Source organism: Scardinius erythrophthalmus, assembly GCF_964197995.2.
Source record: "Scardinius erythrophthalmus genome assembly, chromosome: 5".
Taxonomy (NCBI): domain Eukaryota; kingdom Metazoa; phylum Chordata; class Actinopteri; order Cypriniformes; family Leuciscidae; genus Scardinius; species Scardinius erythrophthalmus.
This window is the reverse complement of record NC_138225.1, coordinates 5,488,737-5,515,766: the sequence shown is the minus strand read 5'-3', so window position 1 is coordinate 5,515,766 and position 27,030 is coordinate 5,488,737. Positions and strand designations below refer to the sequence as shown.

Genomic DNA, 27,030 nt, shown 5'->3' with positions numbered 1-27,030 from the left:
TGTAAACCTTTTAATTTTAATATTTGCCATGTTTGTGTGCTGCTGTGCCGTCCCTGTGTGTTTACTAAGCAGAGTGTACGCACGTTGTGGACCCGCCTATAGGCGCACATTACTAACGCGCACATTAAATAACAAAAAAAAAATATTGCGCCATTGACTTTAGAGCAGGTTTCAGTTGGTCAATGGCTCAGTCTATTTCTGTTGCCTCAAAATAGCAACGCGCCAACAATGCGCCAGAACACACCTCGTTTTCAGACCAGCACACCCATGGGCACACAAATGAGCACAAATACATTTGTTGTTTTAACAACGTGGCGCAGGACGTGAAAATGCTAATTGCGTCGGACTGAAACTAGCAAAAAACACTTGCGTCGCATTTGGCACTGCATTGCGCCGGGTGTAAGATAGGGCCCAATGTCTTCTTTTACAATCAGTAAAACTTTTTGAAATTTGGGTTGCAGTTGTTCATTTTAAGATTAATTACACATTTAAAAGAATTCAATTTAACAAAGTTGATGCATTCACCTAATTTGACACTGCAGCTGTTGTTCATTTATTCTGTTCTGTCTGTTCTGTACAAGCCCCCAATTATCAAGCTATATTACTTTACAATTGCTAAGCTGTACCAAGCCAGATTTATCTTTGGGCTACATGGAGATAACAGGTTAATAATGGAGCATGTTTAGCCTTTTGTCTGAGGCTCCCGTGGTAGTTGAACCTGAAGAGCTGCAGTGAGAGATTTCAAGAGGAACCCGTAGTTTAGCTGAGTGAGAAGCAATCAATGATGGCTTGATTACCTACATAAAACTAAAGGTGTAAGGTGGTACTTTGTGCTTTATGCTTTTTCCTGTGAACCTCTGTGCTCAAGGGCCTTTTGGCATTATTTGAAAGTAAGTATGAAGGACACACTATAAGGCATGAAGATATTAAGATATAATAAATGTTAACATTAGGATTGTCTGCAAAGCTACTTTAAAACATTGCAATTCAATTCAATTCAATTCAACTTTATTTCGCCATGTATACAGATACTAGGAATTTGATTTGGTCTTCTCCATGCAGGCAACACAGTAAAAGTAGAAAAACAAAGAAAACAATTACAAAAACACAATACAAGGACAATAGAGACATTATGAGCAAAACATTAATATGAATGTAAAAAGTTATGTGTTAAATAATAAATATAGTGCAATGAATTCCAAGATTTAAGAGTCATTTAGGAGGGCTATTGCTTGAGGGAAAAAACTGTGGCGGTGGCGTGATGTTTTGGACAAGAAGGCCCTGTATTGCGTATTGTGAAAAGTGCTATAGAAGTAAATTTGGCTTGACTTGAACATTGAATGTGTGTTTTGGCATGCAAATGGTTATTGAGTTTTTGCACTGCTTCTGTATTTTGTTAATTAGGTTTTGTCTATGTTCAGAATAGCATACTAACATATTACGTTTACTGTCTCTGCAGTAAGTAGTATGTATACTGTGCATAAACACATTTTCTGTATGCATGAATACTTGAATGACCAACTACTTTTGCCAAAATATTCAGTATTCAACAGAGCACACTGCATCCCAAAATGCATTGTGCTCAACTTGACCCTCATTTCAGGGTGATGAATGAACCCAAAGTAATATTAGCTACAAATTTCTCTTTTTTGATACAATATTTGATTGACCTGCTACATTTAAGTAAACATATATATTTTTTCATATTTGCACATTTATCATTATTATGATGATGATATAAAGGTCAAGTGACAGTGACAGTGTTTAAAATAATGGAATGTGTCTTTCCTTTTTTTTGCAGTAAATTGACCTCTTAAATGTTAAAAATTAGTATGCTTGTGTTGTAATGTAAGGAAACGTTTCAATTAATATTTAGGGTTTATCGGCCTTTCTTATTTTTATCATTAATTAAATCTTACACAATGACAAGAAAACAAACGGGATGTAAATAAAGAAAACTAATTCCATCTTTAAAATTTGTTTAAACGTTTAATATTTTAATACTTAAGTAGATTAAGACACTGCATATTACAGTGACATGAAAATGTACTGCATAACAAGAATGGTCCTGTAATCAGCAGGATGCTATTTCTTTCAAAATATGGCCATAGGCTAATTAGCACTTGAAGCTATACAACTGTTTTGATAAAGGGCATATACAAGAAATTATAGTGGAGTGCTATGACATGCTAGCAGTTTTGTTGAGTAAGATGTTCTGTGCTATGATTCAATCTGACTGATTCCCCATCTGATGCAAATACGTGTACCACAAGACACGTACTCAGACATTTAACATCCTTTCATGACTCAACGGACTGTGATTGTCTGATCACTGACAGAATGCAGTGCCTGGTAACAGTGACAGTGTGATAGAGTGTGTTCAGAATTCCCTGAGGCGATCAGCTGTCATGCTTGTGCCTCCATGTGCCAGGGGGGTTGCTTAAAGACAAGCCAAGTTAATTAGCGTTGTCAGTCTCTACCCCTGAATATCTCTTAGTCTGCCCCCTCTGAGACACCACTGAGTTAAACACCAGCCCCAAAGCCACAGACAAGCTAAAAGTACTCTCAATATCTACCGTTGTCATACATTTGACCCTAAACTATTTTGTAGACTGCCTCACCAGAAAATTAAAGGAGATCAAAGACTTGATTATTGAAGGGAACTTATGAAATCTTAGCTTTGTTGAGGCAGTTTTTTACTTGAGGAATCCTACGTAGGTACTTCTGTATGTCCTCGGGTACGGTTTTACGCTAGAATGAACTTAGTGTGTGTATGTGTTTGACAAAGTAAAACATTATTCAGCAATACAAACCTCGATTTTGGGACATTACTGAATTAACTGTCCTTTTTCTGTGTTTTTACTTTGCTTAGATGTTCCAGTTCTGTTCCTGTCAAAAGAAAAAGATGAAGTGAACGACACAAGCAAAGAAACTCAAGGACAAATGTGAGAGAGAAAGTCAACTTAAAGAGATGCATTGCCCAGTCCTGGCCTGTCAAGATATGCTACACCAGCGAGGACTGTGCACACAAGCTTTGAGTTGGAAAGTAGGGCATTAAAGGTGTCTGGATATCCTCTCACTGGTCAGCCTGAAAACTGTATCATATTAACATTTTATTTGCCTTGATGTTTTTAGGACAAGCATCTGTGAGAGCTATGTGACATGAGATTTTCCTCTTGGCTATGAAACCATGATGCAGACTTCTGTGACATACTCGCAAGCCTTCCCTGCCAAAGGTTCATGCTCTTCAGGACTTACACAAAGAGAGTTTCACAGAGGTTGCTCATTGAGTGTTTAAGTGCCCCTGTGGACTAATGGGGCTGAAGCTCAGGATACAACCAGTCCCTCTTTTGCATATAAAGACACTTGCTTATAAAGACTCTTCGTGCCAAAACCTACTCTGACAGCATTACCACAAAGACTTAAACAGAAACCCTCAGTCATGTGACCTGAGGAAAGGACCAGTCACATGCTCTGCTGCCATCGGCTGGTCTATTTTCTTTTATTTTTGATTTTTTGTTACTGCAGCATTTATCATGTTCAGAGTTTGCCAAATGTCAAATATACTGTGTGCTACAACTGAATTTTTTATCTAATTAATTGTTTATTCACATTTGACTTGTGAAAGCAGACAAAAACCCTTACACAGTCAAAATTTACATCTATGGTCCATAAGCTACTCTCGGAGAACATGGTGAGCAAAGAGCCTAACCATTTGCCAACTGTTCACAGCCACAGCAATGGCAACCCAGACAAAACACCCACAACCGTGACTGTGCGCTCAGTGCTCCTCAACCGAAACTCTCCAGATATTGAAAGCAGACTTAAACGCAGGCGAAACCGCACGCAGCAGGTACGCTTTAAAGATTTGGAGGATGATGATGAGTCTAAGGATAAAAATGAAAAGGTGAGGAGTAAGAGTCCAACAGAGGTTCCAAACTGGCAGAAAGAGTTAACAAATGGGCCCTCGCTGGTGGGAGCGGTCCGTGGAGACATGGAAAAGACAATTGGTGCTGTGACAGCATTTCTGAAGAGAGCACCACCGCACCCACTTACCCCTGGGCCTACCAGACGCTGCTGGGTCCCAACACATCCATGTTCGTTCACACTGCCGCTGCCAACTCAGCCATGCAGGAGTACAGCCATCCAAACCTCACCAAGTTTGCAGAAGCCTCCCTCGCTCTCGGCCACACAGACTCGCAGTCACAGCTTGGGGGGAGGCTGGGATGACGAAGACTCCTCAGATGAGTTGACCGCACAGGTCTACATTCCACCTTGTAGATCACGGAAGAGTCCTGTCCAACATTGTACCCCCGCTGAGCAATCAAGGGGCCAGAAAACTGAGGACAATCAAACTGCCTCTGTGGGTACATCAACACAACCTGTGCCACAAAAACAGTCTAGAAGGAGAGGGAGGAGGAAATCCTTAAACAGAACAGCAAGTGATCCTGGGAAACATGAGCCTCCTTGTACTTCTCCAACTAAAACTGTGCACAGAAGCCGTCAACATTCTAACCAACCTAAGAAACCCACATCCAAAGCTGTGGCACACAGAACTTCGTCAGATATTGTGCCTCCACAGCGTTCCCCCACACCCAACGCAGTTCATAATACGCAATGTAGTGTCTCTTCCACACAAACTGAAGCTAGCAGTGATTCAAAAGTCCAAACTGTCCCAGACAGCACAACCTCTTTGCCAACAGCCGAGGTAGATCCTGCATCTTGTCCATCTCACACTGCACCATCTCCTCCACCAACCACATGTCCCAAAGAAACATCACAATGTTGCCCACCACAGGCTGCTACAGAGAACATAATTTTGACCCCCACTGTACTGGAGCCTTTGTGCACTACCACAGCACAAGTCATGTCAACTGACACCACACACGGGCAATCATGCCTGTCTCCTACTGAATCTAAAGGGCGTTGTTGCACACCTGCTATTCAGACTACGGCAAATTGTAAGACTCCCCCAATACCTGATTCCCATTGCATTTCAGATTCATATACAGATCCCACAACTCCTGCTCGATCCAGACCCTGTTGCCAAAAGCTGGAGGAAACCCTTCCATGCTCCAGCAATGCTGGCTTCAAGACAACATCCTGTTCTCAAGGAGCACCTGCAGTTGCCTCTACTTTCACATCCACACAGCCATGCCAGAAGACTCCAACACAACCCATGGCATGCGGTAACACCTCAAATCAACCTGTATACTCTGTGATATCACCAACTCAACCTGTAACTCCTATTCAGTCTGTGCCACGCTGTGAGATTTCTAATCAGAATGAGCCATTGATTAGGACCCCTACCCCTCCTGTACAAACAGTGCAATCTCCTATATCAGCTACACACACCCCAACACCTGTTCACCCCACATCATCTTGTACAATTCCAGTGCAGTCTATACCATACTGTGTCAAAGACAAACCAGCAACATTTGGCTCTCCTACACGACCTGCAGCATCTCATAAGATTCCTACACAAACCCTCCCTCACAGTTTGATGTCATTTCCTCCCGAGCCAACCTGTGCCACTGCTTCACACCCTGTCTCACACTTCAAAGGCCCCGTTGCAGCACACACCATACCTATTGCACAAACTGCAGTACATTGCATTTTGGATCAACAAAATGTGGCAACCCATGTGACTCCTTCCATACCAGTTCTGATTTGCAGCCCTTCCACACAACCGGCACCAGGTAAATTTTCAGTTCGAATATTGCCACACTGCAACTCTAGTATGCAAAATGCAGTGTCTTGCAGTAATCCCTCTCAAATCGAGCAACACTTTAAGACTCCAAATCAAACAGTATCACACTCCAAATCATTCCCACAAAATATGTCACCCATTCTCTGTCCACGTGAGGCAATGATGTATGCTAGTAAACCCCAAGAAACTGTGCTTCCCTCTGCTAATTTCAGGCATTCCTTACCTCCTTACGCCCGCCCTCCACAGACTGCTCTGCTGTACTCTAACACTGGGGTGAGTCACTCCCCTCCTCAGGCCTTCTGCTACACTCAGGACAGACGAGACAGGAGAGAGTTCATGCTTCCTCCCCCACCTCCTCCTCCCCCTCCTCCATACACCCCCCGCAAAGAGGGCACCTCGACTCCAGGACAGCCCCGCAAGCCTCCTGTCCCCAAAGCTGAGAACAACAACACAGAAAAGGGCCGAATGAAAACTGGGGTAGCGAAGCCAATTGTTGAAGCAGGAACTCACCATCAGGCAGGCGAAACCCCACCTCCTGTCCCTCCCAAAACTAAGGCAAGAGCTACAGTGAGGCCCACCTGTTTAAGCAGCCGACGGGCGATCCTCAGCCCAGAATCTCAGTCCAGTGCAAATCAATTGCCTCCTGCTGCGGGGACGAATCCCCAGGCCCCTCTTGGACCAGCAGAGGGCCAAGCGGACACACTGCGGCAGGTGCAGGAGCTACTGGGGGGGCTCATGTCTGGGGCTATGTGTAAGCTAGACCTGGCAAAGGCAAAAGAGAAACTGTTTGGCCCAAACGGCCCTCTGTACGACATTGGGGCTCTGCAGTCTCAGCTGCACAGCCTGGAAGGGGTGTTGGAAACCAGCCAGAACACCATCAAGGTTTTACTGGACGTCATTCAGGATCTGGAGAAGAAGGAGGCAGAGCGAGACGGGTGAGTACGCGAGTGAGTCAAGGAATAACGTGGTAAGAAGAAAAACTGTGAATGTCAAAGCATATTTTGTGGGTAATGTCAAATGGGTAAATTATCTTTTTTTTTTTTTTTGGCTGGTAGAAAGAAGAAATGAGTGAGACATAAACAGCAGGAACATTTTCCAACCCTCTGCTTTTGTCCATAATCCTGTGTTGACTGTCATTTATAAGTTCCAGCAGTAATAACTTTTGATGATTTTTAATCTGCCCTCCCATCTGTCCACTCATCAATTTCATCACTGAGGGATATGACCGTTTGCCTTTTAGCTTGTCGTCTTGCTGAATGACTTTCCAGGTTTATTTAGACTATAAAGAATGTGCCAACAACTTTTACTTTCGTTCTTTTCGATCTTTCAGAGTTCCAGACGCTACTTTGATAGACATCATCTCAGTTTTATTGCTCTACTCACATAAAATAAAAATGTTCCATAAACTTAATTAAATTAAGAAAACAATTGTCTGTCAACTATATTAAATTAAGCCTTTTCAAGAAATAAAAAGGAACTTTTTTATGTGTGTGTGTGTGTGTGTGTGTGTGTGTGTGTGTGTGTGTGCGTGCATATGGATTTCCCTCATGGATTTCTGTTCTTGTAGTCCTGGCTAACAAATGAGTTAATGCAGTCTCAACAAAAAAGGATCAAGTAAATTTTCATCTTACAATTTCAAATGTATTGCACACAGTGACATCAAGACATGTTTAACAACTATTTTGGAATAGTTCATTTGAATAACTAAAATGAACAAGCCATAAAGTTACATTTGCTAACATTTATTATTATCTGTAACATCACTTTAGCAGCATAATTGGTGATATGCTTAGTATGCATGTGGTAAATCTGTCACGTTATTGCAGAATTAATCAAAACAAATTCCTTAGCCTCATTATCAGCCATCAGCTGTTCACGGGCTATGAACTATGAAAAAACGTTCAGCTCTGCTGTGCCCTGTCAGACGCTGCTTAAACACAACTCAAAGTTTATTTTTATGAATTGAATAACAAATGAACATAATTATGGTATGATGGCATCATAAAAGCATATTAAGACTTTTTGATCTCACGTGTCTGTTATGAGGTAGGGTTACTCACTGATGGGGATAGTTTCTGAAAGGAAAGCGCCACCAATTTCATTCTTGCAGCAAAAATTCAATTTCAAAGATAAAAAGCAATGGGCTGAAATCCTTTAAAAATTCATGTCTGTGGCATACTAATGATGGACCAACCGTGCACTCAGATCTCAGATAGTGGCTCTGTGTTCTTTTTGGCACTTACTGGCTTGATCTTTGTTGTTTATTTATATCTTATATAAGCTGCTGTTTTATATAAGACTGGATTGAAACTTTATCAGCTGAAGACTGAAGGTTTCAAGCACCAGGGCTAAAAAAAAAAAAAAAAAAAAAAATCCGTTCACTCCGAGCAAAATAGGTAAAGTTTCTGTTCATGTGTTCCTTCTGTAAAACGGTTTGATTAGAAAAAAATACTGGTTAATAAAGCATTTTCTTTTACTATATATATATATATATATATATATATATATATATATATATATATATATATATATATATATATATATATATATATATATATATATATATATATATATATATATATATATATATATATATATATATATATATTGCATGAAAGAAGTACTGCACACATTTTGGAGTCCGTCTCTGCTTGTTTGCAGTGCGAAGGGCAAATTAAGAAGTGGGTCTATGAATAAGTACAGCGTTCATTATAATAATAATAATAATAATAATTTGTTACATGTATATAGCGCTTTTCTGGGTACTCAAAGCGCTCATAGAATGGGGAAATCTCCTCAACCACCACCAATGTGCAGCATCCACCTGGATGATGCGACGGCAGCCATATTGCGCCATAACACCCACCACACACCAGCTTATTGGTGGAGAGGAGACAGTGATGAAGCCAATCAGTAAATGGGGATGATTAGAAGGCCATGATGGACAGAGGCCAATGGGCAAATTTGGCCAGGATGCCGGGGTTAAACCTCTACTCTTTCAGACCTGCCAACCTTGAAGAAATGTTATGAGTACATAAGGGGGATCGAGCGGGATTCTTTATTGCTGTCGATTTTCAGTCTCTTTTTAATGATAGGCCTTACGCATCTGTCAATCATCCCCGCTTACTATTTGGGAAATGAACCCAGCGCTATGATTGGTCGAACTCCGCTTATTTTGCTGTTGCTTGATTTAAGGACTGCGCGTGCACAGAGGCTTCACCGGGTTTTTGCGTAGTTTAGAGTGAAAAATCGTACCAGCGTACTTTGAGGTCAAAATGCTTATCCGCTACGCAAAATGTGTACAGGTTGGCAGGTCTGCTCTTTCGAAGGACATCCTGGGATTTTTAATGACCACAGAGAGTCAGGACCTCGGTTTAACGTCTCATCCGAAGGACGGTGCTCTTTTGGCAGTATAGTGTCCCCGTCACTACTGGGGCATTAGGACCCACACAGACCACAGGGTGAGCGCCCCCTGCTGGCCTCACTAACACCTCTTCCAGCAGCAACCTAGTTTTCCCAGGAGGTTTCCCATCCAGGTACTACCCAGGCTTATTACCTGCCATTCATTTTCACTTAAATGTAATTTTAACGGTTGGTGACATGTTCTCGGAAAAACTCTTGAGATCCAAAAGCTTATGTCAGCGCATTGCCTATAATGAATTGACAACTGAGCGCTGGCATTTCACTCACAATGCGCCAACATCACATTTGCATAGTTTGTACTATCTAAATTCAGGATTGGTAGACTGCCAAGTAAGGGATAATGTAGAGCGAGGCGGTTGTTATAGCGAATACAATCCCGGCAGGCTGATCAGGACCCCGACGCAAAGCGGATGGGTCTTGAATCAGCCTAAAGGGGTTGTATTCGCTATAACAACCACCTCGCTCTACATTATCCCGCTTATTACATGGCTACCTACCAAATAAATCAATAATCTGACACAAAATATTGATTTATAAAGGAGTTTATTGATTTAAAAATGATTGTATTGATCCGCTAAGGAAAATAGTCCGTTCCGTCTCTACGGTTAGAATCCTGCGTCCATAGCAACGCTCTGTTTTTCATGGCAACGGTGTGTTATCCTTAGCAGCGGTCTGTTATCAAGAAATAACAGACCGCATTCTACATTAGAATTCAACCAAGCCATGTAATAAATTACAATATAAAACAAAAATGATAAAATAACGTTATTAACTGGTAATGGTAATTTTCAAATGAGAGTTTCTGTTCAGAACAATGAAACATGATTTTTCGGTTTTATTTATTATTCCTGTTACAAAATTGTTCATATCTGGTTTTTGTTTTCAATCGTTGAACCAGTTTAGAGCCCACAGAATTGTGCTACTTTTACTCTGTTGCTGTGGGTTGTTTTTTTTAGTCCGCGGGTTGAAGCGACTCCACAGGAGTCACGTTTTTTTTACCTCCCTTTTGTCGACTTTTAAGCATGCATTCTCGTGGTTGGCTCAAAATGTGAAACTTTGACCAGTTAGGCTGTACAGTATATGGATTATCACATCCAAGTATATTACAGAACAGCAACAGGTTTTCTTCTTTTCAATTAGTTTTGGTATGCTAGTGAAGTAACTCCTCTGGGTAACATAAAGCTTGGAAAGAAAATTAACTTATATGTCTTATTGACTTTAGGTCAGTAGATGTATGACGGTGAATATCAGAAATGATAACTTTTTTACTACTCTCACCCATAAATGATTTGGGAGTTGAGCGAGCCTGTTCTCAATATTAGGTGAATATCAGAACTCACAACTAGAACAGTAGAGTTAAAGTCACTCAGTCGACTCTGCCCCGGTTCAGACATGACTGACTTAAGAGAAGGCTTCCAGAAGACACTATGGCCTACATTAGGGCATTTTCTTGTATTTGCGAGGGTATTTACAGCATGCAGAAGTGGGACAGTGCTCAGGAGATAACACAGCTCTGTGGACAGTGGAGGGAATCTCTGTTTTTTTCTTTTCTTGAACGACCATGCAATACAAACAGAGGCAGATATCAACATGCCGTCACATTTAAATATACCAACATGTGCAAATCATGTGCAAACAGACTCACTTGGAGACCAATAGAAATCCTGTAGCACTTTAAGTACAAACAACAATTCAATGGTTAGTTCTCAGAAAAAGAAAATCCGGTCATCCTTTACTTACTCTCATGTTGCTCAAAACATGACTTTCTGTCTTTGTTTGGCACAAGAAGTATGCACCGATTGCATTGTCAAGGTTGGATATGCGGAAATGTTTAAAAGATTTAAAAAGGTATGATGGAGGTGACGATTTTCAGTAAATCACATCTTCAATGCATAAAGCGTATGACTTCAGAAGACAGAATATAAAAGTCATATGGACTACTTTTTTTACTCTTTAGAGCTTGACAGGCAAATTCACATGCATGTTACATGGAAAACAAAAACATGAAGAACATCTTTTATGCTCCATGGAGGAAAGAAAGATTTGAAATGAGGGTGAGTAAATGATAGAGTTAAGTAGCAAATGTAAAAATGATCATTTTTTATTTCATGTTGACTTGTTTATTTAATATTTTCATGTTAACGGTATGTAAGCTATGGAAATACTCTGCTTGTCCATCCAAAAAACAACAACAAAAAAAAACTCTTTCCTTTTGATGTGCACCTCATATTAGATTCTGTGACTGTGCAAAGCGCATGAGTATTTATAGTGGAGCAAGGCTTCATAAACCCAGGTTAAAAGCAATGCTAACCCCCTTTCAGAAATTAAAAGCGTGAAACCTGACTCAACATGAGTCCTTAACTGAATTTCAAAAGAATGTAAATCCAACATTTTATCGTAGTAGAAAAAGCCATAGAAAGTAATGATTTTAAGTGTGGATCATTTGAGGCAGTTCATGCGGCCTATAATGCACACAAAGTTGTTTGTTGTAGCTGATGAAGGCCTGAGAATTACCACTTTCTTGTTCCTTTGAGAATGCTCAAATGTAATGTGCAAAATTAGCTCCTAATTGCTGTGTAGTATTGCTCGCTTGCTTTGTTTGTGACTCCTATTTTTGTAATAACATTGAGAATGTCTATCAGGAGTCTTAGAAAAGGTAGAATGAAAAACAAACTGTGTTTTTTTTTGTCATTTGTAATGCGCGACCAAACACAGCATGAACTATTGTTGATATTACTGCACATTTTCACACTCACTACTGTGTATAACTTAGTCCTCCTTTTCCATGGATTAGTCTTTCTAGTTTAATGTCAGGTTTAGCAAGTTTTCCATGCATTCTACCTTTATATTAGTCATTTTAAATCATGAAGTCATATCTTTCCAATAAACATATATACATATACATATACACTCACCTAAAGGATTATTAGGAACACCATACTAATACTGTGTTTGACCCCCGTTCGCCTTCAGAACTGCCTTAATTCTACGTGGCATTGATTCAACAAGGTGCTGAAAGCATCCTTTAGAAATGTTGGCCCATATTGATAGGATAGCATCTTGCAGTTGATGGAGATTTGTGGGATGCACATCCAGGGCACGAAGCTCCCGTTCCACCACATCCCAAAGATGCTCTATTGGGTTGAGATCTGGTGACTGTGGGGGCCATTTTAGTACAGTGAACTCATTGTCATGTTCAAGAAACCAATTTGAAATGATTTGAGCTTTATGACATGGTGCATTATCCTGCTGGAAGTAGCCATCAGAGGATGAGTACATGGTGGTCATAAAGGGATGGACATGGTCAGAAACAATGCTCAGGTAGGCCGTGGCATTTAAACGATGCCCAATTGGCACTAAGGGGCCTAAAGTGTGCCAAGAAAACATCCCCCGCCCACACCATTACACCACCACCACCAGCCTGCACAGTGGTAACAAGGCATGATGGATCCATGTTCTCATTCTGTTTACGCCAAATTCTGACTCTACCATCTGAATGTCTCAACAGAAATCGAGACTCATCAGACCAGGCAACATTTTTCCAGTCTTCAACTGTCCAATTTTGGTGAGCTCGTGCAAATTGTAGCCTCTTTTTCCTATTTGTAGTGGAGATGAGTGGTGTACCCGGTGGGGTCTTCTGCTGTTGTAGCCCATTCGCCTCAAGGTTGTGCGTGTTGTGGCTTCACAAATGCTTTGCTGCATACCTCGGTTGTAACGAGTGGTTATTTCAGTCAAAGTTGCTCTTCTATCAGCTTGAATCAGTCGCCCCATTCTCCTCTGACCTCTAGCATCAACAAGGCATTTTCGCCCACAGGACTGCCGCATACTGGATGTTTTTCCCTTTTCACACCATTCTTTGTAAACCCTAGAAATGGTTGTGCGTGAAAATCCCAGTAACTGAGCAGATTGTGAAATACTCAGACCAGCCCGTCTGGCACCAAAAACCATGCCGCGCTCAAAATTGCTTAAATCACCTTTCTTTCCCATTCTGACATTCAGTTTGGAGTTCAGGAGATTGTCTTGACCAGGACCACACCCCTAAATGCATTGAAGCAACTGCCATGTGATTGGTTGATTAGATAATTGCATTAATGAGAAATTGAACAGGTGTTCCTAATAATCCTTTAGGTGAGTGTACAGTGTATATACTATATATATATAATATATAATGTATATATGTATATACAAGTATATATATATATATATATATATATATATATAATGTTCATATAAAATATTAATGTACATACATTATTCATAATAAATTATTTGTAATGTATTTATTGGTTATGTAAAATTGTACATTCAATGATTAAATATCACTCTTCATTTAGTCTAACAACGTGGAAGACTTCCTTGAATATTTTTCAACCTTGTTTTTTTTTTCAGTTTTTTCCAGGTTTTTTTTTTTTTTTTTTTTTTTTACTTCTTGCATTAAACATTTAAAATCTAATTGGTTGTAATGGTCTTTTAATTGAAATTATCTGTTTTCTGATTGCAAAAAAGAATTCCTTTTAAGACATTTCCAAGCTATAGAGTTATGAAACTCAAGAAGATGGTTCTAGATTCGTAACTCCGTCTGCTTGCAATCACGTCATTCTCAATATGGCAAGCTGATTGGTTCCTGCTGTACCAGTAGCCAATTAAAAACCTTAAATACTTGGTCAACATTTGCTTTAGCAGTTGCACCGCTTATTTCAGAAACCCTCCATCATCCCCAGCTCCACCTGTATAGATCTGCTACGGGTAATTCATGTATACTTTATTGGACAGGAGCAGCATGCCTTACTAAAAGCAGAGTATATGGCAGTGTGTATATTGGGAGTAGCAAGTCTCTGTACTTGTTCTGCAGCAGCAGCATATCAGATCTATTCCGCCAGGACCAAACAACATTGTCATATCCATTACCATGCCAAACACTCCGAGAGTGGTCATGACAGAAGTCTGAATTGATTGAGTGTTCACCACCGTCATTAAATGTTGTTGTGTGCTACAGAGTGTTCCTTTCTTGTTTTTACCTCCCACACCTTTGGGGCTTTTGCATTTTTGGACCATAAGGCCTCGTCCAGGATCAGTTTCCTCAACCTCAGTCCTGACGGAATCAAGAGGAGGAAACTGATCCGGGATCAGTCGATCCAGGGTTATTTTACATCAACACAGATGGTGGTGGGTGAGGAGGCTGTTATCCGAGCCTGGCGTGAGGCTCACTCGAGCCACGTCAGAGAACACAAACAAGGCCGTGGATCAGCTAGGCTCCTGATACCTCTAAGCTCCTGGCTTACTCAGCCATCAGAGTTCTGGAGCAGCCAACAGAACAGATTGGATAATCAGACGCCGCTGCTGTCAGATGTAATCGAGCACAAATGTGAGGTTTAATGGATAATTTTGTTTGGTTAACACAATTCGCCCATCTGGAAATGTGGTCAGCGCTCTGTACGCGTGCGATGTTTTGATTTTTTCAGAAACATTGAAATGCATTGAAGAAGAACATGTCTGAGACCACATTAAGAATCTGGGATGCTCTTTCATTAATACCTGAGCAGAAAGTATTAGAAAAAAATATGCGAAAATTATTATGTAAAGTTAAGATGAAATGTTTGAAATGATGCACTAAAATGACCAACTTCAGCTTTAACTCATTTTGTATAGACGGTCAAATGTTTTGTTGAAGCCAGTCATGCGGGAGAACATGTCATATCATCAGGGGTTGATCATGTCAGTTATTAATATACACTTTTCAGTAATTTGTTAACATTAACTAAGATTAATATGCTAATATAACTAATGTGGTTAACTAATGTTAATTATAACATTTACTAATACATCAATACGTTGTCTCTGTTAATATTATTTAATGGACATGAGATAACATGAAGAGATGTATTTTTTTATTAACTAACGTTAACAAAGATGAATTAATAGTATAACAAATGTATTGCTCATTGTTAGTTAATGCATCTACAGTATAAGGTCCCATTAACTATAATGGGACCTTATTGTAAAGTGTTTCCATTTAAATTGTTATGCTGCTTAAATATTTTGCAAATAAAAAGTTGAAAAGTTTGAATTTGAATGCAAAATTGAAGCATGTGGTCTCAGACTTTTGATTCCCATTACATTTGACTAAGATCAGACTTGACTGTTCCTGAAGTAGCCAGTGATTTTTTTTATGTATTCTTTTAGCACTAAATTTTTGTTTGTTTTCTCCTTGAAAATCTTGAGTTCCAGTAGCTCGTTCTGTCAGTGTGTTTTGTTTGAGAGCAATAAACAGCCCTCCGTTTGACACTCTCCCACCCACCCGCTAAACATGACTCAGTGCGCTGTAGTCTAGATCTCAGCAGGACACAGGCTCAGAGTTAACATTTCAAAGTTAACACCTGCATATTAGGAAACTCTCTCTTTTTCTCCCTCCTTTAAAATGCCATGCTTGCACGGATATTCATTTCAATGGCTGCTCAACCAGCTTACAGTTCCACGAAATGACAAACCAACATTTGAGGACTGAGGATGCTGCGATATAAATGCTGTCATGTTCATTTCGTTCAGAAGTTATATTTGTGTCTGTCAATATAATTCAATATAATTATTTATCATGAGTAAAACAATATATATCTACATGTATATACAGTGTATATACTGTATATATGCATATGTGTGTGTGCATTTTATATATATATATATATATATATATATATATATATATATATATATATATATACATACACATACACTGTAGTGTATATACATAATGTAATATACAAATATATATATCATTTTCATATAAAATATGTAATGTATTTATTGGTTATGTAAAATTGCACATTCAGTGATTAAATATCACTCTTCATTTAGTCCATTTTGTGAAAAACATGTGGAAGACTTCCTTGATTATTTTTCTACTAGGTTTTTTTTTCCTTCAGTTTTTTATTTTACTTGCATTAAACATTTAAAATCGAATTGGTTGTAATGGTCTTTTAATTGAAATGATCTGTTTTCTGATTGTAAAAAAGAATCCCTCTTAAGACATTTCCAAGCAAATGCATTCCTATTGAGAAATGCATCAAATAGAAAGATATCCATACAAACAAAAAATAAATCAAATATCGACATTCATCTAGTAGCCACAGTCTGGCTATAAATTGATATTATATAAACTGCATTTCTTCGCTGAGCTTCTACCGTCTGTGATAACAGCAGAACCCTTTAATCTGCTTGGTGAAATGGTTTGCTCTATTGATCCATAGTTCGGATGAATAGATTCAGGCTTGATTCATTGCCACCAGGCCCTGTTTGCACTTCCTAAATGGTGTTTATCTTGTGGCTGTCATGTGGTGTAACTGCAGGTTTACATAAGAGGAGCCAAGGAGTATGAAGTCAATTACCCTGCACCCCCATATCCACTTTACAACACCAAGGTTATTTATCTGGATAGTGACTCCTTTAAGTCAGAAATAAGTCAGACAGGGTATGAAAGAGAAACTGAGAGCAGTGAATACAGATACAGTACATCTAAAAAGGATTGCTTCAGATGCTGCATAGTGATACTGGTGACGCATATGTGATGAAATGCCATTGTTTTAGGCTATGGAATGTAGCCGTTTTCATTTTTCTTTGAATCTTTTACCTTTTTACAGTAGGTCATCTCTCTCTTTTTTTTACAGATTTAGCAAACTTCTGGGGGGCATTCTTTCAGATATCGCTAAATCAGAAAGACAAATACACAAAACTATAGCCAAAACACACTCAGGCAGGCTTTCTGTGAATTGAAATTTGCCTAGCCAAAGATTTATTCACTTACAATGTTTGAGCTGTATTTAAATCTGCTGTTTTCTTCAAAAACTCAGTCAAGATTTACAGAGCGACACAGGGATGATGTCAAAACCCAGAAGAATAATGGTTCCCTCGAGATTTTCCTAAGGGTTTAAAGTCTTTTTTTTTTTAAATTATGATTAAAATGAGTGGCGTCAATTCACCAAAAGCCAAGGTATGGCAGACTCTGATGACGTCATCCAATCTTACTCCCTCGACATGATAGATTAATCAGATATAGCTCTGATCATAAGTTTTGCAATGTAGGAAAACTTAGTAGCCTTTTGCCAAACAAACTCATTCAGCATTTTGAGCAATGCCTGTGATTTGCTACAATACTCAACACAGCAAAATCACGTTATAAATAGACACATTTGCAGCGCCGTCGAACCAACATGACACAAATATAACAACCGAATCGCTTTAATTTACTTGCTTTTCTCTTTTATTCAAAAATTACAAATTATATGTTACACGTAATAATTTAACTCTGTTAATCCTGCAATAGAAATATATTACTTTGCATTGACTTGACCAGGCAGCCATACCTAATTGACGCCCCTGATTAAAATAAAGCCTGTTGTAAACAACTCGACGATACTTATGTTTTGTAGTACAATGTAAATCACACACACCCATACCAAAAACGTGAATTTTGAAGCTGTTATGTTTATTTTTGTTTCTAATAAGTAGCTAAGACTATGTGGGGTGTGAGTTTGTGCAACGTAAAAAAAAAAAAAGTCAAGTTTACCACAGGCCTTATTTTACTCATAAATTGATAAAACCCCATAGGAAAATCTCAAGGGAACTAGTGGTAAATTAGTCTTCGGGTATTGACGGCAAAGAATGTTTCTGATTGTATTGATTGGCTAAAAAGCAGGCCATGACCCTGGATCTTTTGATTGACAGGCACAGAATGTTTCTGATTGGCTAGTTTCCAATATCTAATATCTGTGAGGTAGTAGGGACATTTTATGTGTGATGTAATATGTGCATATATTTGATTGTCACCTTCGATGCCATTGACTGTGTGAACATGACTTTAAACATGCTTTTATCGACCAGTTTTTATTTGAAATATGCTGTCAAAATCAAATGATCAAACAGTATTTTTAATTTTTTTTAAATACTGTGGTGTTTGTTTATTTATTTGTATCATTGTATTATTTCAGTTTGTTCATTTCATTATTTCATGTTCAAAAAATAGCTTGCATTATTGTAATGTGATAACAGAAAGTGGACAGCGCTGCAATGTGTAAGAATGTATAAAAAATGAATTAATCAAATAGAAAACAATCCATCATTTGTTTCCAGCAGTCAACGGCACCTCGCAGGGCTTTCTGAAATGTATAAAGCAAGGTTAAATGTCCAAGCAAAATCACTCCAGAGACATATGTTTACCCAACAGTCAGTGTGGTTTAGGGGGCAAACAAACACACACTGATGCTCCCGCTGAGGCGGTAAAGACACCGTAATTAATCACACATGCCCCAAAGGCGTCCGTTTAGTGCTCGTTTCTTCCTCAACAACTGCCACCAAGAAAGTTTCATCCATTTCCATTTTGTTTAGTTAGTTGTTTTGTAGCACATCGCCAAAAGGATTTCATTACGCTGCTTTTGGTCGCCAAAACATGGAGTAAAGCACATTAACAGTCACTTGATTACACAGAGATTATGGTCTGCGGTCAATAACCATTGTGCCCTACAGCAATGCGCTCAGTTCCAAGGGGACGGTCCCTGCAATTAGTGTGCTGTACACCGCTTTCAATAAAACACACCTGATAAATGGCGAATAACTAAAAATCTTTACAGCATTAACTGTGATACACTAGCTAGAGAGTCTCTTGGCTTCCAATCATTAGCGCGGCCTCAAATATTTGATGCTAAACAGGGCAGAATTTTTCTGTGTCCTTGAGATGAGAGGATGCAGTTTTGTTTTTGGTTTGGTGATGTCTTGGTTTTTTGCCTCCAATGCATTTATCTTGTCGATTGCCACAGACTAAACAACTAAAATGCGTTGGAAATTGTGCACTTACAATGCACACTTTCTGTTTGCTCATACACACAAGGACGAGTCAAAGTTCTGTGGAATTGCAGCATGTCGAGAGCTTAAATGGAATTTAACCTGAAATGTTCCTTTTAAAAGTTGAATCTAGATTCAATTTCTTGCACAGCATCCGAGACACAACATGCTTTTCAGCAATGATTTTGCAGTTTCGCTTTTTTTCTCATTCAGATTGACGTTAAAGTCATTCACACTGTAAATATCATATTGACATTAGTCAGAAAGTAAACAGGTTGACGTGCCGTGACTCAACTGACTGAATAAAGGAGCAGAGGTTGATGATTCACTGATTGTTGATGTGAGGTGATAAACTGATACTCAACCTCATCTGTTTATTTCAGAGTGCTCCTCATTCATTTCACTCTTACAAACCAGACTGAAAAAGCAAGTGAGGGATGGAAAGAGGGATTGACCAAAGTCAGAAAGGATATAAGATTAGGATGCATGCTTGTCACATGGGCTGCTGACTGTAAACATGTGGCCAGTTGGTTTCTGCACCAAGAGCAGCTTACAGTCTAGTGCGCACGGTTTACTGTTACTTTACAGTATTATTTTTACAAAACAGAGGGATCTGGTCTCGGATGCTGATTGGTAGGGTTGGGTATCGTTTTGGATTTTAGCGATTCTGATTCTGATTGATTCCCAGTTTCGATTCTGTTGCAGCTGAAAACCATGAACAAAAAATTAGCAGACTAAAGAACATTTACACAAGGAACTTTTAGCCTATGGTTTCATGTAAAGGCTGGACTCTTTTTTTGCTGAACTGCTTTACAGATGAAATGAACTAATTTAATAATTGATGATCTTTGAAAAGAACTGAATCAACACTGAACTGACTGCAGATGAACAACAGCCTAAATGCATCATTTTCCTTTTATCACTGTAAAGCTGCTTTGAAACAATCTGTATTGTATAAAGCGCCATAGAAATAAAGGTGACTTGACTTTGATTAACATTAAAAACACAGATGGCAGCGGGTTTTTTATGACCTAATGCACGGATCCAATATACTGATATACATGCGTTATCTTCTCAACCGACTGTTTATGGGAATATTTGTACATTAATATGTCTGTTCAAGTGCAAGAAGACGCAAAAGAGAACTCTATTCAGTATTCGTGCACTATATGAGAGGCAGCTTTCTATGTGTGCGCTTCGGATGTGTGCTCACTGCTCACAGAAAACAGTGTGCGAGAAGTGAGTTCTCTTTCGCGTCTTCTTGAGCTTGAAAAAATCACATTAAAATGTACACACAGGAATTGATGAGCGGAATCGAAAGTTTGATTTTATAACAAGTATTACTGTCTGAATAAATTTAGTTGACACTGCATCGTCTTTTATTTGCAGTCTCTCTGAAAAGCCTGCGCCAATGGGTGTCGTTTAAAAACGAATCTGCAGTAAAATGAAACAAACAAACGAAGAGTGGGCCCTATCTTGCACCCAAAGCAATTGACTTTGTACACCGACGCATGTATCATTCCTATTTTGCACCCGACGCAAAGCGCGCTTTTCCCTCCACAGAAGCACGTCGCTAAACTAGGGAATGAACTTGCGCACAACACGCATACACTTTGATTCTCTCATCTACACAGAAGCAGCAGTTTTCATTTTTGCAAATCATACATTCTTACGATAGATAGATAGATAGATAGATAGATAGATAGATAGATAGATAGATAGATAGATAGATAGATAGATAGATAGATAGATAGATAGATAGATAGACAATTTATTATAAAAGCATACATCTAGCTTACACATTTACCCAAATTATCATACGCCTTTTTAACCGAAGTTAATTTGGGTGGGTTTCTCCATCCCCAACGTCCCTGACGAGAGCATTGCTTTCCTCGGCTGTGAACCGCTCCTGGCGCGCGCCTGGCAAATCCGCCGTTATGATAGGAATCCGCTTTAGAACAAGCGCGCCTGCTCTTAAAGGGAATGTGAGATGACGCTCTGATTGGTTTATTTCACGTTACGCCCAAACCACACCTATGAGTAATGAAGCTACTTCAGACCAACCCATTTTAGATTTGCGCCTGGCGCAAGAGTCATTTATCCTGCCGGGAAAATAGCAACAGCGCCAAGACCCGCCCACAAAGTTACTTGCGCTTTGCGCTTTGACACTTGCGTTTCAGATCATTAAAATAGGGCCCAGTGTCTTACTGACTCGATCTGACTGGAATTTCTTTAAAATTAAAGTTCATCCACACTGTCAGAAAAAAGGTACAAAAGTTGTCACTGGGACAGTACCCTTCAAAAGGGTTCTAATATGTACCATTTAGGTACTAATATGTACACTTTTGGAACTAATATGTACCTTTGAGGGACTAATATGCACTCTTTAGGTACAAAGGTGTACCTTTTGAAACGGTACCGCCACAGTGACAGCTTTCGTACCTTGTTTTCTGAGAGTGCATGCTGTCTTAATGTTAGAATCACAAGGAAGACAATGCAAAACATCTTGTATTGAGGTGTCTCTATCGTTTTGTTGCTCAAGTAATCCTGTGTTTGCGTGAATTGGTGGGCGGGGCTAAAGAGGCAATGATGTAGAATAGGCGTTGATCTTCTGCACAGGCGGTCTTTCGTCACGCTACGACGTCATTATGTGACAAAATCTGAAACTAGTCATTTTCTGAGCTTGGTTTCAGTAAAAGCTGTTTTTGGACTAACAAGGACGTTTTAAGTTCTGAAACTTAAAGGATGTTTTTATAGTATGATGACCTCTTGTATGTCAAAAGCTCAAGGAAAAATGTATTTCTCAATTCATGACCCCTGTAATACGTCAGAATAACCAGATGTATGGATTTGGTTATGTGATGCAGATGTCATAAATGTATTAGTTTACTAATCACTCTCTATGATAAAAGTGTTTTGAGGCCATCATGACATGTTATTGTGCAAGGAAAAAGAACGAAAATAAGTCTTTATTAATCTACAATCTGCCCCATAATCATCATTTGTGTGCAAAGTAATGTTGTTGGCGTTTTACTGCCACTAGTGTTAATTTCAGCTGGAAACTGCTGTGGATTGTTTGCATAGGTAGTACCTTTTTGCTGTGGCATGCATTTCCAATGAGCCTGTTTGGTTTAGAAAAGCAAAAAGGCTCTTGAGGCCGTGCAGTGTTTTGAATGTAGTCACAGCTAAATGGTTTGCAGACTCTACTGTGCATCATGACTAACAGCATCCTTTAGCTGTAACTATATTCATGCATCTTGTTGAGGACAGGTGCTATTACTTTTCTAAGCGATTTATGCCTGGCACATGATAAAACGGGTGAAACAAATCCCTTACATGATGTGTGATTGTGGGTCCCGAGCCATATAAAGAAAGGAGAATGCCATGGAAACTTGAAGATGGGCTCTTTTGACTTGGGCCAGTTATAGCAACCACGTTGCAACCGACTGGAAGCCACTTCGAACACCTTAGCAATTTCATTACAACACCCTGGCAACCACCTACAAGACTATAGCCTCATAACAGCAAGTTTTGCTCAGGCAAGTGACAGTCACTCCAGCGGGAGTTATTATTTCAGTGTCACTGTTTCTGAACTCCCTGAAACGCCTCCATTGTAGTTGAAACTGGCGGTTATGGTGAGGGACGTGACATTTCCCGAACATGCTCGAAGCTCTTGACCAATCACAACACACTGGTCCAGCTGACCAATCAGAGAGCACATTAAGCTTTTCGGAAGGAGGGGCTTCATAGAGACAGGAACTAAACAGAGCGTTACTGACAGACTGTGAAGAGAGGAGCTGCAACAATGGAGAATATGTAAAAAATGTTTTTTTTTTTTTTACATTTACATTTAGTCATTTAGCAGACGCTTTTGTCCAAAGCGACTTACAATTTAGGACTAAATTAAGCAAGTCATCGTGAAGAGGCAAAAACAATGCAAGAAGTGCTCAAAATACAAAGTTCAGGCATTGTTCAGAGTAGCAGAAGCCCGATAAGGGGGGATTAAAGGAAAAGGAAAGAAATGAGGTTAAGTGCTCACGGAAGAGAAGAGTTTTCAGTTGTCTTTTGAATGTTGTCAGGGATTCTGCATTCCGGATGAGGGTGGGGAGAGCGTTCCACCAGCATGGAACCGTGAATGAGAATGTTCTGGAAAGTGATTTTTATTCAATCGTGAAAACCTAAGACCCCAAAAACAAAACCATGAATTTGAAAAAGGGCATTATAACTCCCCTTTAATATCTCAATTTCTGTATGCATATAGGTTAACTGAATGACACACTACAGGTTATTTGCTTTAGTCCTATATACACTGCAATGCATCCATCTCTAAATGTCCATTTTATGCCAAAAAAAAGCCCAAATTGCATGCTGTTGTATACTGTAAAAATAGCATGCAGAGCTGAGTATACATTGTTGTAGAAAGCAGCCTGGAACAGTATATAATGTGATTTCTAATGCCATTCCCAGTGTCCCTGAGGCAAATGTATATGTAATTTAGCTAAAGTAAGTTTAGCACCACGTTTTCTGAGTTTTGATGCACTACATTGGTGGCATTACATTGCTGTCCATCACACTCCACAGTGAGCTTGTTGACTGCATGTTTGTCAAACCTGACAGCATGTCTCCTCCGGGGCTCAGTTGAGCAGAGAAAAATACGTTTGCCAAAACTCTCAGACGTGTCCATTTCTAAACTGTGCTGCCTCCCGGGTTGTCCATAAACTTTTGCTGTGATATAATCCATGAGCTTCTGTTTTTAGAAGCTTCATTTTTTTTTTAAGCTTGCAAACAATAACAATCTGATTTGCGTATACTTGAGATGGGTAACACAGCATACTTACAAAGATTGCCTTGATCCTGCTCTTATAAACTGCTTGGATCGGCATCTTTCTTCGTAGATGCCCCCTATTTATAAACTGTCAGCTTCAAAGCGTGCCGGAAAACTCTGGAGAGCTTGTTTTACTCTGCAAGATTGCCCAAGAGAGACTCACTGTTGCATTTCAAACAAAGACTTAATTGCTTCATTTTAGTTTTGTTCTTAGTTGAAAATGCTTGAAGCGCTTACGTGTTTGGAAATGACTCAAATTAACATGCATGAAAAAAGTAACACAATATGTTTGTGCTTGTAAAGACAAATGTTCTGAATTGTAAGTGTGAACAAAACAATTATTTTGCTTTTCATAGAAGTAAATTCATTAAAAATAAATCATTATGCATTGAGGTTATGCATATTTCATGATTTCATAGATGCGAACCAAAATCACTGTTCACAGAAAAGATGCTTGAATGGGTAAATCAATAATTTTTAACCACTGGAAAGACAAGAAATATGAAAATGCATTATTCTACTAAATGTGTGCGAGCCTAACTTCTTCATAATGAAAGCAACATGACAGAAAACAACAGAAAGAGGATAATGGCATAATTTCGAGTCATTACAATTGCACCATCAAAGATGATTAGTCTTCTTTATAAAGATGCGTTCAGGAATCTTTAGCATGTGGAGTGGAGCTCTGCATTATGTGATTATGGTGTGTAAATGGGTTCTCACTTAATTTTATTCTCTTGTTGGTTTTTAGTTTGTCTAAAGTCCCTCTTAAAGCAAGTCACTTCACTCTGTGGTTATTTTCTACTGTAGTCATTAAATGGGTGCTTGACCATGTCTAAGCTCTTTTGAATTTGAACTTTTTGAACCAACTGACCACCAGTACGTAAAACAGCTGTGTGAAGATGTGATAACTCTATGCGTGAACATCTGCTGTATTCAGTTAACCAGGAAAAGACGGATAATTCATTCAACCTTACTCACAAATCCCTGTAGCGTCTCTCTCGGAGTAATTAACACTGAAAGGTCATTGCAGAGACCGGATCTAAGAATACTTGGGGTAATTTTCAGATGTTCTTGTGAAGTATGTCATTAATCAATCCCCTGCTCATTTGGCGGGTGTCACCGTATTTCTTAATCGAGCATTTGTTGTGTTTCTGAGCAAAAAGAAACTTTGCGAAAAGTGAACGATTTCACAAAATTGTCAATCGTGCCTGTGCAAAAGTTACTAAATTAAGATGCTACTCTGTACAAATCAACTTTCTAGTTTTTGGACATTTTGAGTAAATTACACAAAAACAACAGAGCATCAATTGTTGTCCCAACTAGTTGTCTGAACAAAGAATTTTAAAATGAACAATATTGCTGCAATGTTAACCGAACATGTCCCCTCCCGGTCACCGTACTAGCCTTTAATGAGCAATAGCTCAACGTATTCAAGATTAATTCATATTATGATTCATCTTTTGATTGTTATTTTCCGTTGAAAGGGTCACGGCTTCTGAGGAATTAAATTGTCGGGGCTGTTTATTATTTCCTCACATTCCTCTTTTATTTTGGCTACTTTAACATTATTACCACACACACACACACACACACACACACACACACACACACACACACACACACACACACACACACCCACACACACACACACACACACACACCGGTCCGCTATCTTTGTGAGTACTCTCCATAGACGTAATGGTTTTTATACTGTATATTCTCTCCCGTTACAGTAACCCTACCGCTAAACCTACCCATCACAGAAAACTTTCTGCATTTTTACATTTCCCCCCAAAAAATAAACCCATCATTCTGTATGATTTATAAGCTTGTTTCCTCATGGGGGCCTCAATTTAGGTCCCCACGTGACACGGGTCCCCACGAGTATAGAAAAACACGCGCACACACACATACACGCACGCAGGCTTTGTTGTGGTAATGACAAATGACTAGGCTGTCCCCTGTGAACGAATTAAGGTGAGACTTTAAGCGGCTTTTAATGAGACCGTTGGCTTTATTGTGTCTGTGTGTGTGTGTATGTGTGTGTGTGTGTGTGTGTGAGAGAGAGAGAGAGAGTGTATGTGTGTGTGTTTGCATGTGAAAAGAGAGCTAGACCGATGACCTTTAAAAACATAAAAAACATTTTACTTTGATGTTAAATTTGTCCACATTTGATAGATAGATAGATAGATAGATAGATAGATAGATAGATCAGATTATTAATGTTTTGTAGAAATATAGTTGTTTTGTGTAAAGTGCAAGCATTTCTATATATATATGAAGAGTTCAGATGCAAAAGCCTCTAAGTGCCATCTGAAATTTTCTTCTAGAATGATCATTTTTATCAAGCTCGTTTAAGTTCAGTAATTTCACTTAAATGGCAATTAATAGGTAGTTTTCATTGCCATTTAAGTGAAATTACTGAACTTAAATATACGAGCTTGATAAAAATGATCATTCTAGAAGAAAATTTCAGATGGCACTTAGAGGCTTTTGCATCTGAACTCTTCATATATATACAGTCCCCTCCAAAAGTATTGGAACAGTGAGGCCAATTCCTTTCTTTTTTCTGTAGACTGAAAATATTTGGGTTTGACATCAAAATATGAATATGAGACAAGAGATCAACATTTCAGCTTTTATTTCCAGGTATTTACATCTGGATCTGATACACAACTTAGAAGATATAACTTTTTGTTTGAACCCACCCATTGCTCATGTGACCAAAAGTATTGGAACAGATTAACTTAAAATAGATTAAAGTGAATAGGACTTAATATTTAGTTGCAAATCCTTTGCTTGCAATAACTGCATCAAGCCTGTGACCCATTGACATAACCAAACTTTTGCATTCTTCTTTTGTAATGCTTTTCCAGGCTTTCACTGCAGCCTCTTTCAGTTGTTGTTTGTTTTGGGGGGCTGCTCCCTTCAGTCTCTTTTTAAGCAGGTAAAATGCATGCTCTATAGGGTTTAAGTCTGGAGATTGACTTGGCCAGTCTAAAACCTTCCACTTCTTGCTTCTAATGAACTCCTTTGTTGTTTTGGCACTGTGTTTTGGGTCGTTGTCTTGCTGCATGATGAAGGATCTCCCAATCAGTTTGGTTGCATCTTTCTGTAAATTGGCAGACAAAATGTTTCTGTACACTTCTGAGTTCATTTTGCTGCTGCCATCATGTGTTACATCATCAGTGAAGATTAATGAGCCCGTCCCAGAAGAAGCCATGCAAGCCCAAGCCAT

The 27,030-nt window shown here is 39.1% G+C and overlaps 1 protein-coding gene across 1 annotated transcript; it reads left to right on the top strand.

Annotated features, from left to right (window-relative positions):
• The first annotated feature begins 5,100 nt into the window (after positions 1 to 5,100).
• LOC308691255 (uncharacterized protein) lies at positions 5,101 to 7,171 on the top strand. Its single transcript, XM_081366297.1, has 2 exons — positions 5,101 to 6,645; positions 6,766 to 7,171. The coding sequence occupies exons 1-2, from the start codon at positions 5,180 to 5,182 to the stop codon at positions 6,776 to 6,778; spliced, it is 1,479 nt and encodes a 492-aa protein (XP_081222423.1). The 5' UTR covers positions 5,101 to 5,179; the 3' UTR covers positions 6,779 to 7,171.
• The last annotated feature ends 19,859 nt before the right edge of the window (positions 7,172 to 27,030 follow it).

Excerpts from the sequence above, each read along its gene's own strand:
- LOC308691255 (XM_081366297.1), top strand. The coding sequence starts at position 5,180 with ATGGCATGCGGTAACACCTCAAATCAACCTGTATACTCTGTGATATCA.